Source organism: Ambystoma mexicanum, chromosome 6p (assembly GCF_040938575.1).
Source record: "Ambystoma mexicanum isolate Mex_15411 chromosome 6p, UKY_AmexF1_1, whole genome shotgun sequence".
Lineage (NCBI taxonomy): Eukaryota > Metazoa > Chordata > Amphibia > Caudata > Ambystomatidae > Ambystoma > Ambystoma mexicanum.
In genome coordinates this window covers 1,007,121,929-1,007,139,439 of record NC_090935.1, presented here as the reverse complement: position 1 = coordinate 1,007,139,439, position 17,511 = coordinate 1,007,121,929, and the positions used below count along the sequence as shown (strand labels likewise).

General features: G+C 46.3%; 1 protein-coding gene across 2 annotated transcripts in view; it reads right to left on the bottom strand.

Annotated features, from left to right (window-relative positions):
- Positions 1-17,511, bottom strand: part of SLC12A2 (solute carrier family 12 member 2) — a 908,845-nt gene that overhangs the window by 589,989 nt on the left and 301,345 nt on the right. For both annotated transcript variants that reach the window (XM_069625621.1, XM_069625620.1), the window contains exon 11: positions 4,029-4,136. In XM_069625621.1, the coding sequence (XP_069481722.1) occupies positions 4,029-4,136 (108 nt within the window). The remainder of the gene's footprint in view (positions 1-4,028; positions 4,137-17,511) is intronic.

The window sequence follows — 17,511 nt, the reverse complement described above, 5'->3', positions numbered from 1 at the left end:
GAGCGGTTGGGCCTGGGCGTAGAGAGGATCTTGTAGCCATCAGGTAGGAGTGTGTCAAAGCTGGTGACAGAGCTGGCCGTAAACCATGTTTCAGTGAGACCGAGGACATCAAGGTCAAGTTCTTCAAGAAGGCGGCAGATATCAGAGGAGTGTTTGACAGCGGAGCGGGAGTTAAGAGTGGCAATGTGGAGAAGGTTGCCATCCTTGAAGGACTTCCGGGGAGGGGTACAATTCAGAGGTACGCCCTGCGAAGTTTCGAGAGCGCCCGAGGGGGGGCAGAGAGGGAGGGGGAAGTCAAGGTAGCCAAGGAAAGGGGGGGAGGGGACAGCAGGAGAAGAAAGGAAGTTGATGAGGCGTGGAAAGCAACTATCAAAGAGATGAAGGTGGGCCTGAGGGCCTTGGACCAAGACAGTCCCATTAGAGTAGACCTTAATGATGACCTTAGAGGATAGGAAGGAGGCCAGGAGGGCATCCCAACGGGTACCACCATTAATGGGAGAAGAGGAGAAAGGAGAGAGAACAGAGACCATATGAGGGGTCAATATATGTGGTGAAGGAACGACAAAGAGGATGTCGGTAAGAGTTTCCTTGGAGGAGGCACCGATGTAGGTGTCAGCGATAGGGAGGCCTGGGTTGGAGACCAGGATGTCCTTTTTAAACTTTTTCCTACCAGACTTAGTGAGGAGAGCAGGATAGTCAATAGAGAAACAGTTTGAAAAGATAGGGGAGACAGAGCACCATAGAGTAGGTGGGAGAGGAGGAGGGTCGAAGGGGTAGACAGACAAGCCAGAGAGAGACAAGACAGAGAGAGACAAGTACGTAGGCGAGTGGGACAAGATGACAGCACTTAGGGGGCGAGCGTAAGAAAGGCACCGGACATTCTACGACAGGAAAGAAGACAAACGTATGTTTGAGAATCCTAAAGAGGTAGAAAAAGGCCTGGGTTTCACAATGTAGTAAAAAAGGCAGGTGGATTTTTGCAGGTAGAACAGCAGAGGTAACAGCTAGTGAGCGGAAGGAGGGGTGAGCAGGAGGTCGTAGGGAGAGGGCTGGCGCCTGGCGACCCTTCGCACACCTGCAGAGACACAGGAGCTTCCCTTTGCCTGAGGGGCCCTTAGCCGCGGGGGCTGCTGGGCAGGGGGCTGCCCAGGAGGGTGACAAGATGAGATGAAGCACCCAGTAGGGGGTGTGGAGGGGTGGGGGTGGTGGGAGGGCAGGGCGGCGGGAGAGAGGAGGGGACCAGGAAGTAGCTGCAAAGGGTGGGTGAAAACAAGCAAACAATGCACACGGAGCGCAATAAAAAAAACAGTTTTTACAAAAATAAAATATCCTTCACAGGACCCCGAGGATCGGAAGGGTCAAATCAGCAGCTGGGCCGCCGGCAAGCTGCTCTCACCCGCTACGCTCTGAGAAAGAGAAATAGTACCTTTCAATGAAGAAAACGATGCAGCTGAAGACTTCTGTTCCTGTTCAGTTGCTGCAGATCTCGCTGTTCCTGAGCCTCAGTCGTGGGGACAAGCGGGAGGACGTTGGGGGACTCCTGCACTTGGACTGGTCTAAAAGCTGGCACTTGGCAAATCTTCAATTCCGGTAGCTGGGGACAAGCACACAAACTGGTGTCCCTCTCTTTGGTTATTCGGTTTCCTGCAGTACTCTGAGGAAAATACAACCAGCAGGACCTGCAGCAGGGCTTCACCGGGCAAACCAACGGTCCAGGAGTTGCAGCAGCCGTCCTCTTCAAGCTAGTCTTCCGTTCTTTCGTTCCAGTGGTCGAGACTGCCTTCCAAACCAAGAGACTTGCCTTTTATCCAGTTTCCTCCTATTCATTCCAGCCTAGCTGCCACTCGCCCAGCAGGGTGGCTGTCCTTGCCGGACAGTCAGTCCGACAATAATGCCAGCGTGCATTTGGGTCTCCGAGGAGACCAAGAACAGGGAGTTTCGGGCACCTCCCTCAATTCCTGCCCACCCCAGACACTCGGGCGGCAGAGGCGGTCTTCAGTCCTGAAGCCCGCCAAAGGCGATGAACCAAAGGGACCAAACCTAGAAGGACCTTCCCAAAAAGAAATGGCAACAAAAAACACCGGGACCTGTTTAACAAAGGGGGCTCAGAGGCCATCTTGAAAAACATGGCTCCCGCGATTTAACGCTACCGGTGTTCGCGGTCGGGAAAAATCATGGTAGTTTGTTGTAAAACCACTGCCACCAGCAATTTCGAGAGGACAGGGTAGCATTTGACTGCTACATGAGTATCTAGACGTAGGGGATACTAAGTATGCCCTCCTGCACTCTATTGTAAGATAGGGTGTGCTGGGTCTAGCAATTTGAAAAGACTAGTAAAGTCAATTTCACTTTACATTCTCTTGGAAACAGTAGTTTATCCCAGAGAAGGTATTTAAACATTGGGACAGCCTGAAAGGCTTCCCTGTGTCACTGCACTGAAGGTGCTGTGTGACACATGTAAAGATGATGCCTATGGAGTTGTCTAAAACTTCATAATCAAAGAACACAAGAGTAAAAAAACACATCAAAATAGATGAGTGGTAAAAAAAAAAGGGTCACACACTCCAGTTAAACAAATCAAGTCCTCAAAATCCAGCTACGTTGCTGGGGGTCTCTAAGGTGAAGGAAATTAGCACATTTTTGAGAATTCTCCCTAACAGTCGTGAACAAGGGAACACGGACACGAATGTCAGGGAAAAGTGAGCACACACCTTTAGCGGAGACCTGTCGAGAAGCAGGGGACAGCAAACCTGGGCTCAGAACCCTCCTCTAGGAAGAGACACTTGGATACCCACCAGAGACAAAGATAAGAGGCATGATAAACTGAAACATGCGCCAAGAAAATGAAGCTGCAAGACACTACAGTCATAGTGTGCAGTATTGCATGTAAAGTTGGTTGTTTTTTGTTGGTTAAATGTTGTATAAAAAACAAATAAAGTTTTTTTTTTTTAATTATTCCAGGTTATCACTGCATGGTGGGTAAACAGTGCAACAAAAATGTCATGTTTATTCTCGCTCTTCTGAAGGCCAATTGCACAACCCCTTGTTAGGGAGAATTCTCCTAACTGGCTCAGGCCTACTGACTCTGGCTGATTTGTTAGATTTGCTCTCACTAGATTGGTTTTCAATGAGAAATGGGTTGATGCACCTAAATTTTCTAAACCCCTCTTCCTTCCTACTGTTTTAACTTGTGGAGTGCCATTTTGCTCAGTTTTCATTCACTTATCTTTTGGCTAAAGTGTCACTGTGCATTACTGGTTCACACAACTTCAGGGATGTGTTGATAGGGGGTGTCTGAAGATATTTTGGTTTAACTTGTGCTTTCCCTCCCTTTCGTTGAATTGCTAGAGTGCCATTTGTAGTTTGTTTTCACTGTGCCGTTTTGCTCAGTTTTCACTCTACCGCAAACTTCTCTACAATTGAATAGAGAGTTGTATATGCTTTCCCTTGACTAAAACTTAAACTTACTTTATCAACTGTGATATATGTGTTGAAACTAGTTGTGTATAGAATAAATATATTCTCTTTTTGATACAAAGCTTTGGTCAGTGTTTCCTTGCTCCATAGTACTGTACTGCCTATTGTGTAAACCCTGAATATTGCTCATCTCCCTCTTGAGATAGGTCTTACTGCTCAGCCACAGCTACCAACTAAATCTTTGTGGTACAGACTGATATCAAAGGGGATTTATTGCTCTCACCTTTAGTCCTAATCTGGTGTAGTGCTCCCTAAGGGAACTGCACTGGATTCTGCCTATCACCCCTCACCCCCAAAATAAAGTATTATAAACTTGTAAACCTCTAAAGATAAAACTGCTCATCAATATTGAACACAAACCAGTCTCTGCAGCGGACTGTATGCACTTAATACAATGTTGTACATTCAACTATGCTTATGCCCACCAGAAGACAAACAATATCTTGTTATTTTTGGTGATCTACTCAGTTTTATTATTAAATGAAGAGCATACACATTTGAAAGACAGCAACAATGATAAATAGAAAGAACAGTGTTTGTGGTAAACATACCTGGAAGACCTTGGGGGCACTCACTAAAGATGCTAATGCAGAGGAAAGTGTTGCTGAAAAGATGCCTGCAGAAATCAGGGGTGCAAATCCCGACACCATGCTCATTACCTGCAAAGAAGAAAAGAGTAAAAAAGCTGAGAGCAACAATCAGGGTGATCTGTTGAGCATAAGCCTCTGAAAATGCAGATCACGCCATACCAATTTAATTATCAAATGTGTGTAATAGTGGTGGGATGTTGATAGCATTTTCACCAACTTTAAAGTTACAGGTTTGCAGCATGCAGCTCTAAAGATGTTTTGGCCAACACCTCTCACTACGTCCTACCAATTACTATACTGACGAGGGCTGATGGGAGCTGCTGAGGTTTAAATATCTGGAGGGATAAGGTTGCCTACAACTATGGTAAATTAAATATATAAAGCAATGGAACTCAAGTAGACATTTAAAAAAGAATTAAGGGGCAATTACCCAATGGAAGAAAATTTCCTATGAACCACAACCGCATATTGAGGGGAAATTGTGAGCCAACTTGTTCACCAACCATAGTGCATGCTGTTGAACGCATAATATGCACTGCCACCATTCTATTTTAGTCACAATTGGCATTATCCATTAGGAAATTGTCAATATTCATAGGGCAGTGGTAGTGTCAATCGGCATGTCAAACCTTTACATTTAACGAAATGCACAAAGTCAATTTTCACATGCACGGGTACAAGATCACGACCAGAAGGGTGCTTTATTCATGTGGCTTATGTAGGCCACCTTCTATAGTACGAATACATAAGACTAGCCATTTTGTTAAACTGCAATCAAAAAATGCACGAAAAGTTCATTGCAAGTGGTGGGCCAGCTTTTTGAGCACTTCTACCTCAAAATAGGATTAGAAAAAATTGCCACATGCATCTTCTTGTAAACAATCATTCATGGGCAGTAGGGGCTACGAGGACAAGGTTTTCTAATGAAGGCATCCCTCAATTTGAGATAACCCAGGGATCCTCTTTCCAGATTATTCACTTGACCAAAACTGTGAGAAACTGCATCAAACCATTACATCTCCTACTGCCTAAATTCACATACCCTAAAATTTATGAGAAATGGTTCAATAGTAGTTTGAGCATTATATACACTATTCAGACTGGTAACACATCAATTCAGTTGAACAGGCTTTCCCACTAATCATCTAAGAACGTAACAGCGATAGCTTGATTAGGAAACATGAGATCCATTTTTGGATATTCATAGACTTCTGAAACCACTGCCATTTCCAAATTTTGTATTTATGTTTTTTAAGGATTCCAAGATGGCGTTGTGCATGAGAGGACGCACGTGAGCTCTCTCCCTGCCGGGCTGAAGCAAATGTACGGTAGCGATTGATCTGGGGCGTCAGTGACTGGAGTCCGGTGCCCCTGGGGAGAGCGCTGTGCTGGGCGCCCACCCCCCCCACGCACCCGCCGGCATCCTGACCGAGGGGCTGCGAGTGAAGCCGAGCTGCGTCCCGGCCTTGGCGGGCCGAGTAGTGGGCAGGCCCGAGAGCGGAGGCAGAGAGGAGCAGCGACACAGTGGCCGCGTACCAAGAGGCAGCTGCGGGATTGAGGAACTCGGAGCGGGGGTCTGGCTGGAGTCGGCCCCCCCACCCCCTGCGGGGAAATCACTGGTGAGGAGCTACGGCCGCGGAGGTGGTCTGGTAGATATCAGGCAGCCCCTCCTCCCTTGCCGGAGAGGAGAGGGAGAAAATGCTTGGGGGGCAGGTGAGGCCCGGCCCCGGGGCGAAGGTGGAGGAGGGCAGCGACTGTGCGGCCGCAGACTCGGCGGAGGGGCGCCCGGCATTTTGCAGTGGCGGACCCGACAGGAGTCGGGCCGCTCCCCCCCCCCTCCCGTGACAGCAGCAGCAAGCCGGCATCCTGCAGGCAAGTGCGGGGCTGAGGGGAGAGCGTGCCTGGCAATGGTTGGTTGCACCTCAGCGCCCTGAATGCCACCAGCACTAACATAAATCTCGTGTCCCACCCCCCCCCACAAAGAAGGAGATTGAACTTGCGTGGGGAGACCAGCGCTTGGGTGTGGCATTGGCAGAGGCTCCGGGGAAACAGCCACCGGGAGCGGACCCCTCCCCTCTCCCATTGGGACCATAGTGACGGGGAGGGCCTGGTGAAGCGGTGCCCCCAACATTACGATCTGCTTGGGACCTCCACGTCTGCAAGGAGGGAGAAGTCAAGCGGGGCCTCCAACACGCCACTGTTGTAACAGGGAGTCTCTAGCACTCGAGGGACTCTGCGGAATTCCGGGGGGGTAACTCCCCATTGGTGCCCTTTAACACACTTTGGTGCTACCACAAATAAGCCACACTGGATGCAGAGGAGGATTTAAGCCACAATGTCTAAGACAAGACCAAGACCCACGCAGCAATCGCATTTCCCCCCCCCCCACAACAGAGACAGCATAAGATGCTGAGGAGCTTTGAAGTGCGTGGACCGCAAGCCCAATGAATAGAGAGCCTGAGTCCGTGTCGGACCACGAGGGGCAGAAAATGGTGGAGGAGATCATCACTAAAAAAGACATTCAATCCTGCTTCAAAGACCTGCAGGACCAGTTCTTGGCGTCGGTGCTGGAGCAGTTTCACACCCTGAGGGAGGATATGCAACAGTCATTGCAGGAGGTGCATGCAGATTTGGCCAAGGTCGAGGAGAGGACGGATGGCCTTGAAAGAACGGTCCAGCGAATTGAAGATGAAGCAAAAATCTGATAAGGCCTTGGAGCAGCTGGCAAGAGCAGCACACAATCTCGAGCTCCAATGTGAAGATCTAGAAAACCGGTCCCGACGCTCAAATATACGTATTTAAAATATGCCGGAGTCTGTTGCAGGTGGTGACTTTGGGGAATCTGTTTCTCAGCTATTTGCGGACGTTCTGGGCGTGGAGCCCGATCCCCAGGTAGGAATAGATCGTATACACAGGGTGGGCCCGAAGCGACTACCGGAACCAGGAGCAAGACCCCGGGACGTCTTGGTGGCTATGACAAGCTTTATAAAAAAAGAACATATTATGAGAAAAGCACGTCTCTGTCCGAGTCGCGGTCACAAGGTCCAACTATATCAGGATCTCGCACAAGTGACTCTCCTGAGAGAAGACAGATGGGGCCAGTGGTCAAACATCTCAAGGATAAACAGATTGACTATAAGTGGACCTTCCCTTTTGGACTGTTCTTCATGTGGGAGGGGGCTCAGCGAATAATTATGACATGTGAGGGGGAGCCGTTTCTGGGCATTTCACAGGAGCGCGGAGACTACCCGAAATGGGCGAGGGAGAACCCTCAGGGCCCTAGGAAATTGGACAGATGGCGGACTGTCGAGAGGAAGCACAGAGGATGGAGGAGACAAGGAACACACAGGCTGGACTTTCATGCAACCTCCTAGGCCTATGCCTCGGACTGTGCGCAGGGATGGGTAAGGCGGAACCTCAGGAATGGGGGTACAGAGGAGCATAGGATGACTACCAGATCACGATAACTAACAGCCCAGAGAAGGTGAAATCTTGGTATATGGAGAAGCCAGTAGCGGGGTTTCTACAGCCGTGTGGACTACTTCCCGCATTTGAAGCAGATTATTCAGTTCTACTTACAGCATCATAAATGAGGCATGAAAGAAAGTTTGCCAGGATTGTTTTCCTTTCCCCGAGCATAAATCCCCTGGGATTTCGTGCAGCCTGCCTTTGAAGCAGCATTAGTTTTCACTGTTTTACAAGCAGTCCGTACTAACACGCATTGAAACGCAAACCCAGTCAGAGAGCACACTTCCTTTATTCACCAGTGCTTCTGGAGCTGGGTGTCCTGCATGAGTCCCCTGGACCAAAACCATGTGGACCAAAAAAGGGGGAGAAAATGGTGAAACTGGACTGCTGACATGCATTGATCTGGCGCACCGGCAAGTACATCAAGTACTGTTTACTGTGGGGCTGCTACGCTGCTCTGTTAGATTTTGTGAGCAGTTTTCACGGCTGGAGCGTTTGATGCTGGATGATAGAAATTTCACCTGGAGGACGGTTTTCTCTGCAACACCGTTTGGTCTGGGCTCCTTGAAGAACAAAACAAAGGTGACTGTGTGCTCTTCCTCAAGCCTCATTTTTTTCGACTTCGCCCTTCTAGTGTTTCATTTGTTTTTATTATTTTAAGGTGTTCCTAGGATTGTGGCTCCGCCCCCTGGACCCGTGTTGGTCCACAAGACCCCTTTAAATACCCATAATCCAGCGCACCTGCGCGTGCACCGGCAAGTACATCTAGTACTGTTTACTGTTCACGGTGTGCGGCGCAGGGCTCTATATTTTCAACATTACATGTAAGATCTTTTATTTTACGTGGATGTAAGTGGTAAGTTTTTGCAAAGTGCGATTGGTGACAAACCACAAAATGTACCTACTGCACCCACTATTTAAGTGTGAAAGAGGGACACATGATTCTCTGTGCCCAGAAAGTTTTACCTGTTAAAAGCCCTGTACGTAGGGAAAAAGACCCGATGGCTACCCATAGATGGGGTTTAACCAAGAATGGGTACTGGGAAACGCTGATATTCGGCAATTTTGCTATGGGTCTCTATCTGCCTTTAGAGCAGAAACAGCTACACCCTGGAGGTTGATCGACCAGAAACTGGAGCCTGATATACACGCTACGGAGCCTTGTATAAATAGTACTCCAGTTCCTGTTGAGGAGGAGATAATTGATCACTCTAGGGCTGTTGGTGATAAGATCCTCCCCATTGACCATTCCCCAACAGATACTGCCATCATGAAATCTCTGCCTACCACTTGTCCGACTTCTAAGTCACCTGAAAGAAATCAACAAGTAAAACGGACATAACGATCATCGACTTAGATCCATACGATTCGGTGTTCTCTTACAGCCTGATGTCAGAAAATCTCTATTTCCCCTTTAATGTTTTCTGACAGTGAACAAAGTTGCGAGGAATCTCTTTATAAATGTGCCCCACTCTCCAATAAATATGTCTTCATCTGCTATTAATGTTCTAATGCTTAACCATAGCACAAATAAATCGGTTTCCTGTCACCAACAGAACAATATGTTGAACATAACCTTGCACTCAATAATGGAACAATGCATGCTTTATTTAAAATGTTGAGACAATGTGAATGTAAATTAACTGCACTGGATGGAAAATGGGAAAAAAATACCCCAATGGTTAAGTGAAAGAGATGAGGTCATTAACAGCAACAAAGCCAAGATTGATAAGAGTCAGACAGGTGTTGCTCTACCAGCCACCCAAAACGAAACTACTGTGGGGCCCCGTCATTTGTGTAATAATTGTAATTCTTTAAAGCCATCTGATGTTATCCTACCACTATTGCCCTGTTTTCCAGAGATCATTTATGATAGGTCTATGTAACCAACAGATGCCTCAGAAGGGAACTCTGAACTAGCGGGGCAAAACAAAATTAAATCAAGTGACAAAACGGTACAAGCGAAACCTCAGGTAGTAGATCTCCCGGGGGCAAAAATTAAGATGAAATTAAAAGAAATAGCCTTAAATAGTACTGGTAAGGCATCAGTGAAACATTTTTTTAAAACCATCTCCCTGCCCAAAAGAAATACCTTAACTACGCAAGCAATTAAAGAAAAATACAATCAACCGGCTCAGTCTAAAAGGCTGGATACCCTTAAGGTTAGCCCAGTTCAGACAATGGATTATGCTCCACTGGAAGAGCTAATGGAAGTATTGAATGCTGAGAAAGTTGAGCAGGGGAATGGGCCTAGCCAAGAGCAACAGAGCCCCAGAGAAGGCCATAGACCTCCCATCTCTCTGGAAAAAGAGAAAAATGATATCCATCTAACGGCCCAAAAAGCTGAAATTAGGAAGGCAGTTGATGCATAGATGTTGGAGGCTCGTAATCCCCCTGTGGTTGTTCCCCATACAACCAACACTGCTGAGAAAGTGTCCGGCTCTTTACAGTTAGAACACTATGGCTAATAAAAAAAGTGTTGGCTGGGAAATATGTACCCGAAAGAAGCTGCGAAAGAGGGGGTGTAGCAAGTAAATCTGGTTGTGCAGAAAGAGGAAAACAGTGGTTAGGCCCGCCTCCTGATTCTGTACAGGAAGCCTTAAAAATACCAGTCACCAACTGGCTTGGTAACTGAAGGGCAGCAGAATAATATAACAAGCTCCATTATTACTTTGATCGAAACCGCTGTTGGTAAGGCGATGACAGAATCTACCATTAAATCAACCAATCCCAAATACAAGCTTGCCTAATGGGGCTGCTAGAAAGGCAACAAATGTTAACAGAAAACTTCCTGCGCCTTACTCTTTGGTACTAGCCTGTAAGCCTCCCCCGACTACACAATACGATTTGAATAGGTTAGCCATGATGGCTATATTCTCTGAAATTCCACAATTAGAGGATATTGTGTCCTCAGATTTTCCATTGGTCGAGTTTGCAATAAAGGGGTCCCTGAACTCAGTAAGGCTTTGGATTAAATCCAGAGTTGTCCAAAACTTAATTTGGCAATATAAAGAGCTTTCCAAATTGGGGTTTGTTCTAACTCTGTAAACAATGGAAAAAACGGTCTTACCTGTGAAAGACGGGTGTGTAAGATCTGAGGGCCACCCTCCTGCCCATGTTAAGATTGGCACGAAAAGTAACCCAAACAATGCCATATGTGTATGTCGCAATTACCGTACGCAGAATTAAGAATAGACAAAAATATCCCTCGTGAGCTGGAACACGCAAGGGTTTAAGCATTTAATTAATAATGATCAAAGTCATCTGAATAAATGGGACATAGTACTCCTACAGGAGACGTTGCTCTCAGAAACCCCACTTTGGGAAAACCATGAAATCCACATACATGTTGCAATCAATCCAACCAGCGGACGTCTAAGTTCTGGGCTGCTAACAGCAGTAAAAAATGGGTCAAAGGTTAACGTCGCAATTCTGGGCTGCCCCGAATAAATATATGCTTTTAACAAAAGTAATTTTTGAGAAAGATAAAGTGGCTGTTCTAAATATTTACTGGAACACTATTGCCAGGTCTGGCGACAAATTTTTCCTTGACCTAAATACCTTACTAGATTTGGACTCAGTTGATACGAGAGTTAATGCATTTATCTTAGCGGGGGACCTAAATTTGAGATGCATAGAGCACCCTGAGATTAAAAACCTGACGAAGTACTGGAGATGGGATTCGCTAGTTAAGGCGAGAGGGTTGTTCATGCTTAATGGTGCGCTAACCACAGACATACCACCAGTTGAGACATGGCATAAGAGCGACAGCAAGTCAATTATTGACTACATATATGTGAGATGAGAACTTTGGCCTTTAATGACAAAGTTCTCTGTATTAATAACAAATGTAAGCAACCATAATATGTTAACAACTGAATGGAGGATGAGCGCATCAGAATCCAACAAAATAGATCTAATGCGAGGTACTAGCGTGGTGGACAAGGGGCGGGGGAGGAGGGAGAACCGCCTCTGATGGTCGGAGTCTGAGTTAGCACAACTAGATAGTAAGCTGGGTTATACCTGACATCTGGGCCGGTAAGTCAAAATGTGTATACTGATGCTATTCAAGCTATACAACAATATAGGGCTAAAGCAAACCCCAAGCGTGTACATTTACATCATTTTGACCCAGAAATCAAGGTCCGTAAAGCACAATTTAGAGCTGATCTCAGACAAATAAGAAATTAATCTCTCCCTCAGCATCAACAAATAACAAACACCCTTAAAACGCGCTATAGAAATAAGTTGAAGTCTCATCAAGCCTTTATGTTCCAGGAGGACGGCTCTAGCATGCTAAAAAAGCTAGCTAGCAAGAACATCGCGATAATGTGGGCTATGACAAATCAATCTATTTCATCCGCACAGCTAGTCAGGCAATCAACGGCGGTCCTGTTACAGCTGTGGGTTGAACATTTTACCACGCTGTATGCACCTGTGAAGGGAGATATACTAACAGATAATTTGGAGTTACTCCCTACCTTCCTCCTGGAATTTGAATGGTCGGAAATTTTAGACCTCATCAGATCTGCAAGCAATTCTAAAGCCAGCGAGCCTGATGGGTTGTCCAATTTCCAATTTAAAAAAACTGGTAATTTGGACCTCGATTCTGTTTAAGATTTTCTCTATGGTGAATTCCACGCAGTGCTTACCCGAGACCTGGACTCAAGCAATTATAGTCCCAATATATAAAAAGGGAGAGCGCGTCACCTTCCAGCTATAGACCCATCTCCCTTTTAGACATCCCTGGGAAGCTATTTTCCAAAATTATTCTTAAACAGCTACAGGTTTGGGTGAAGACAAAAGGACCGATTGATCCTTTTCAAGCGGGATTCAGGTTCGGGGCGAGGTACTATCCCGAACATTATTTCGATAAATGTGATTCAAGCCCTACAAGTAAACCGGAATCAACCACTATATTTAGGGTTTATTGATTTTCGAGCTGCGTTCGATTCAGTAGATCGAAATCGGTTATACATAAAATTGAAGAAACATGATTGCCCAGACACCCTACTCTCACTGATAATTCTGCTTCATTCAAACACGTCAGTGAGAGTCAGGATTTCCCTCGATGGCAAATTATCTCCTCTAATTAAAACAGAGGTTTAAAACAAGGGTGCCCTTTAGCGCGTTCTATTCAATTTCTTTATCCTGGATCTTGGGCTCGAATTTAACAACTGTACTGGAGTCCCTCCTAAGCTAGGAGGCCAAAACATTTATCTGCTTTATGCTTATGACCCTGTGCTATTGTATCAAACGCCACAAGGTCTCCAAAACATGTTGACAAATTTGGGCCTCCATGTACAAGAAAATCACCTAGAAATTAATATTGCGAAGACCCAAATTCTACGATGTGGAAAACAGCAGTCTACACAGAGTAATATCTTCTCCTGGAAAATCCAGAAAGAAAGTGTACAGACTATATCCCAATACAAATACCTAGGGGTGCTAATCAGCAATACAATATGTAAATTGTCTGAAGATTACGTAAGGAAGAACAAAATGCAACAGCTTATTTCACAATCACGATTGCCGATTAGGAAGTATAGAAAGTTTTCTATGAAACATTGTCCTATTTTACCAAATGAAGGTACTACCGATTGTGTTGTATCGACTGGAATCAGGTTACTGGAAACAGATCCTAAATCTACCCAACTCCGTTCCAATCGCAATTTTGCAATATGAATTAGGATTGACTTCCATGTATGCTCAGGTAACTTGGAAACAGTGCCTTGCTCCGTAAATGCCTCTTGGAACGGAAAAGTAACAATGTATTGAAAGTAATTGCCCACTATCTGCTGAAATCACTGAAACCTTTCACAACTAAATGAAGAAAGAATCTATTTAACGAATTAGCACATGCCGATACCAAGGTGGAGACATTGCTATCAAATCCAGTTAGAGCGAAATTAAAAATATTTTTGGCTGATTGGGCTGCAAACATGTCAAAGTGCTCCCAATATAAGGACTTTGATATCTTTATTTGGTGTTAAAAAATATGGGCTGACGTCAGAATATCTACTGAACAGTCCCTCTCCTAAAGTAAGAATGGGGTATTTAAGATTCCGGTTAAACTTATGGTACACAAGCAATGTCCTTTATAAAAGGAAAAAGAATTGTCAAAATAAAAGAAATTACTGCAGATATTGTACTGTGCCAGAACAAGGAGACCTTACAACATCTACTTGTGGAATGCATAGCACCCTGTAATGTACGATCTAGATGTTTCGCAAACACCCTGGTAGTACACCCTGGTAGTACAGAGAGCAATGGAGAGTGACGAAAGGTGGCACACGCTATTCTCTAGTACTCGCCCAGAATTCAGATTGCCATAGTGCAGTTCTTTCAAATTGTTTTCCCTGGCCTAGAGGCGCATAACGGGTAATGTATTACTTTATAAGGCAATTGGGTAATTGGTTGGTGGTAAGAGGCAAAGCTTAGTCAAGCTAACACCACTAGGTGAAACCTTTGTAAATAGAATGAATTAGAAATAGAATGAATTAGTGTGATTATTGGTATGGTATGATTTGATATTAATTACGTGACAGTATGGGAATTGTAAGACCGTATTATCTTTTAGCCTTTGTAAGATTGGAAATGTTGTAAGTAAATGTATATACGAGTTATTGAAATTTGAAAAGTTGTCCAAACAACTATAACAAATAAAACATTTTTTTTTTTAAAGTAGCGGGCTTTAGGACTCCCCACACAAGGTACCTGAGAAGTGTTAGGGGCATGGTGCAAGGGGCAGCATGCTCCAATGCTATTAGTAACCAGGCCCTACTCAGGTGGCATGGGTGGGAGGGGGGTGGGCGGGTAGGGGGGGTGGGGGGGGAGACTGATGATGGGATCTCTTTTTGGGTGGCAGCTCAAGTTCCGCAGGACTACAACTACAAGAAAGGACTTCATGTGGATAGAGGAAGACTAAGGGGGATCAGTATCCTCTCGCACAATGTGCGGGGTATGAACACGCCGATTAAGTGGGAAAAACTGGAGAGGCAAGCCTGGAGTCAGGGTGCAAGGATTCTAATGCATCAAGAAACCCATGTCCGTAAAAGAGACAAAGCCAAAATTAAAATTAGAGGTGCCTCTCGTGTACCGAGCGAATGTGGAAGAAAAAAGAGCAGGGGTTCTCAGTCATTCAAGATGGTCTGGGAGCAAAGGTGAAGGACTGGCTGGCCGACAAGGAGGGGAAGTTTCTCTTTTTGAATGTAGTGATTGAGGGAGCAAAGCTCACCCTTCATCCGTCTACATGCCAAATTCAGGTCAAGACAGCTTTTTGAAAGAAACCTTTGCGACGTGGGAGATCGTATTGGGTGGGGACCTGAATCTGGTGAAGGATCAGGGCCCAGGGGTGTGATCATACATGCATTCCCCCATCCACAGCCCTGAAATCGACGGTGGACGCGCTGCACGATGTCTGGCGAATCGAGAGGCGACGCCCACGAATTTACACATTCCCATGTCCACAATTCACAATCTCGAATAGACTATGTTTGGGTGTCCACAGGGTTGCTGGGGAAAATAGAAGACATTAATGTGGGCCCCATTGCGCGGTCAGACCACGCTCCACTGATAGCAATGTTGTCAATTGCTAGCACAAAAAGGGAGAATGTGGTCAGGGAGATTCCCCAATGACTTGTTACAAGATCACGTTGTGGTCGGAGCGATCGGGGAGTAAATAGCCCTGTACTTCACAGAGAACGACAGAGGCGAGTCCACTAGGGCTACTGTATGGGACGCCTTTAAAGCCGTATTAAGGGGAGAGATTATAGCGCAGAAAGCATTTCAAGACAAGCAGCGGCTAAAATACGAAGAGGACATTGAATCGAAGGTTCAAGTCACACAAAGAGTTGATAGCCCAGCCAACGAGGAAACTAAAGACATCCCTGAAACTGCTGCAAAAGCAGCATGCGCTGCTGCAGAACAGGAAAGCCGAGCTGGCGCTCCTGAGGGCAAAGCAGAGGTACTACATTAGTGCCAATAAAGCAGACAAACTGTTGTCCGGGCAATTGAAGGATAACACACGCAGAATGGCTGTCACATGTGAAAATGGACAAATGCACACGACAGATGAATCAATGGGAGAAATAATGGCTGGCTACTATCAAACCCTATATAGGTCAGAAGGACCTCAGGAGTCACAGGTGCAGTTCCTTGATGGCGTCCCCTTCCCCGAATCTCTGAAGCGGGCCGAGACATCTTGGACAGAGAGATACAAGTGGAAGAGGTCGAGCAAGCAATAAGGAAACTGCCAAAAGGGAAGGCGCTGGGACCAAACGGTTACACGGACACCTTTTACAAGAGGTTTCGGGGTGTCCTGGCCCCCAAATTGGCAGAGCTATTCAATAGCTTCAGGGAGACGGGAGTTACAACCAGGTCAATGAACGAAGCAAAAGTAGTGGTGTTTCTAAAACCAGGTAAATAACCAGCTCTTCCGGGATCTTATAGGCCTATAGCTTTGATGAACATCCATGCAAAGCTTTATACCAAGATCCTGGCGGACAGATTAGCTGGACTCTTGCCCTCCGTGGTGGGCATAGACCAATATTGTCTCGGACCAGGGGGACAAATGTCTGACAACACCCGTAGGGTGTCCCATATTATAGAGAAGGTTGAGCACACTAACACCTCGACGATCCTAGTCTCAATCGATGCCGAAAAAGTATTTGATAGGGTTGAGTGGTCGCAGCTCTTCTCCACAATGCAACTTATGGGATTCGGACGGCACTATATGACAATGGTGCAGGCAAATTATAAATGCCCTTCGATAAGGGTGGCACTGAACGGAGCCCTATCGTCACAGATCTCCTTGTCCAGAGGGACAAAGCAGGTCTGCCCTCTCTCCCTGCTCCTGTATGTCCTGTTTCTAGAACCCCTGTTGATTAAAATAAGAGAGTCCCAGCAGATACGGGGAGTGTTGATCGGAGGGGTGGAGCACATGGTTATGTCATTCGCCGACTATATGCTCCTGGCCCTGACGGCGCCAGAAATGTTCCTTCTAGCCCTCCTTCTGGAACTGGATAAGTTTGGGGAGGCCTCGGGCCTGAAGATTAACAGGAGCAAATCGGAAATTCTGAACCTGACGGAGGACCCGCGCATTGTGGACAATCTGGCGCAAACAACCAAGATGAAGATAGCTTGCCAAGACATTACCTACCTGGGAGTCCGGTTGACATTGATCAAGAAGCTTTATGGGGCAGATTTCCCACCATTGCTACACCGCTTGAAGCAGGATCTAAATAAGTGGAACCTGCTTAATGTCTCCTGGAGGGGAAGGCATGAGGTGGTGAAGATGGCAGTCCTTCCAAAACTGCTATATTATTTCCAGCCGCTCCCAATATGCATCCCAGGTGCTTTCTTCAAAGCACTTAACAAGATGGTGATGGCATGTTTGGCAGGGCAAGAAGCCTCAAGTAGCGATAGCGAATCTCACGGCCCGCAGAGAGGACGGAGGCCTGGCGTTCCCACATTTCAAAAAGTATTATGAAGCGGCGCAGTTGAGGGTTATTAAGGAGTGGGTGGATCAGTCCCCACAGAAACTGTGGGTATGCCAGGAGAACGCGGTGGCGGGAGGTCCTTTGTTTCCTATGCACCCACAACAAGTTGTACAGACACCCGAACACAATCATCAGTGAAGTAATGGGAGAAGGCCTGGAGGCTTGGGGTGGGGTAATCTCAAGGGGAATCCTCACTTCAATACCATCCCCTTTCACACCATTGTTTGACAACCCGGAGTTCCACCCTGTATGCAGAACCAGGCCTTCACTAGCTGGAGGGAGGCAGGGTGTATCATTGTTAAAGATATGTACACGGGACAAAGAGGGAGGACGTTCCAAGAATGCAGGCAGGAATTTGGGTGCCAGCCAAAGGACTATTATCAATATACGCAGCTTCTACACTGGCTTCAGCGCCCTGACATCAAAGAAGCGGGCACCAGACAATTCACAAGTTTCGAGCACTTTGTAACAACCGA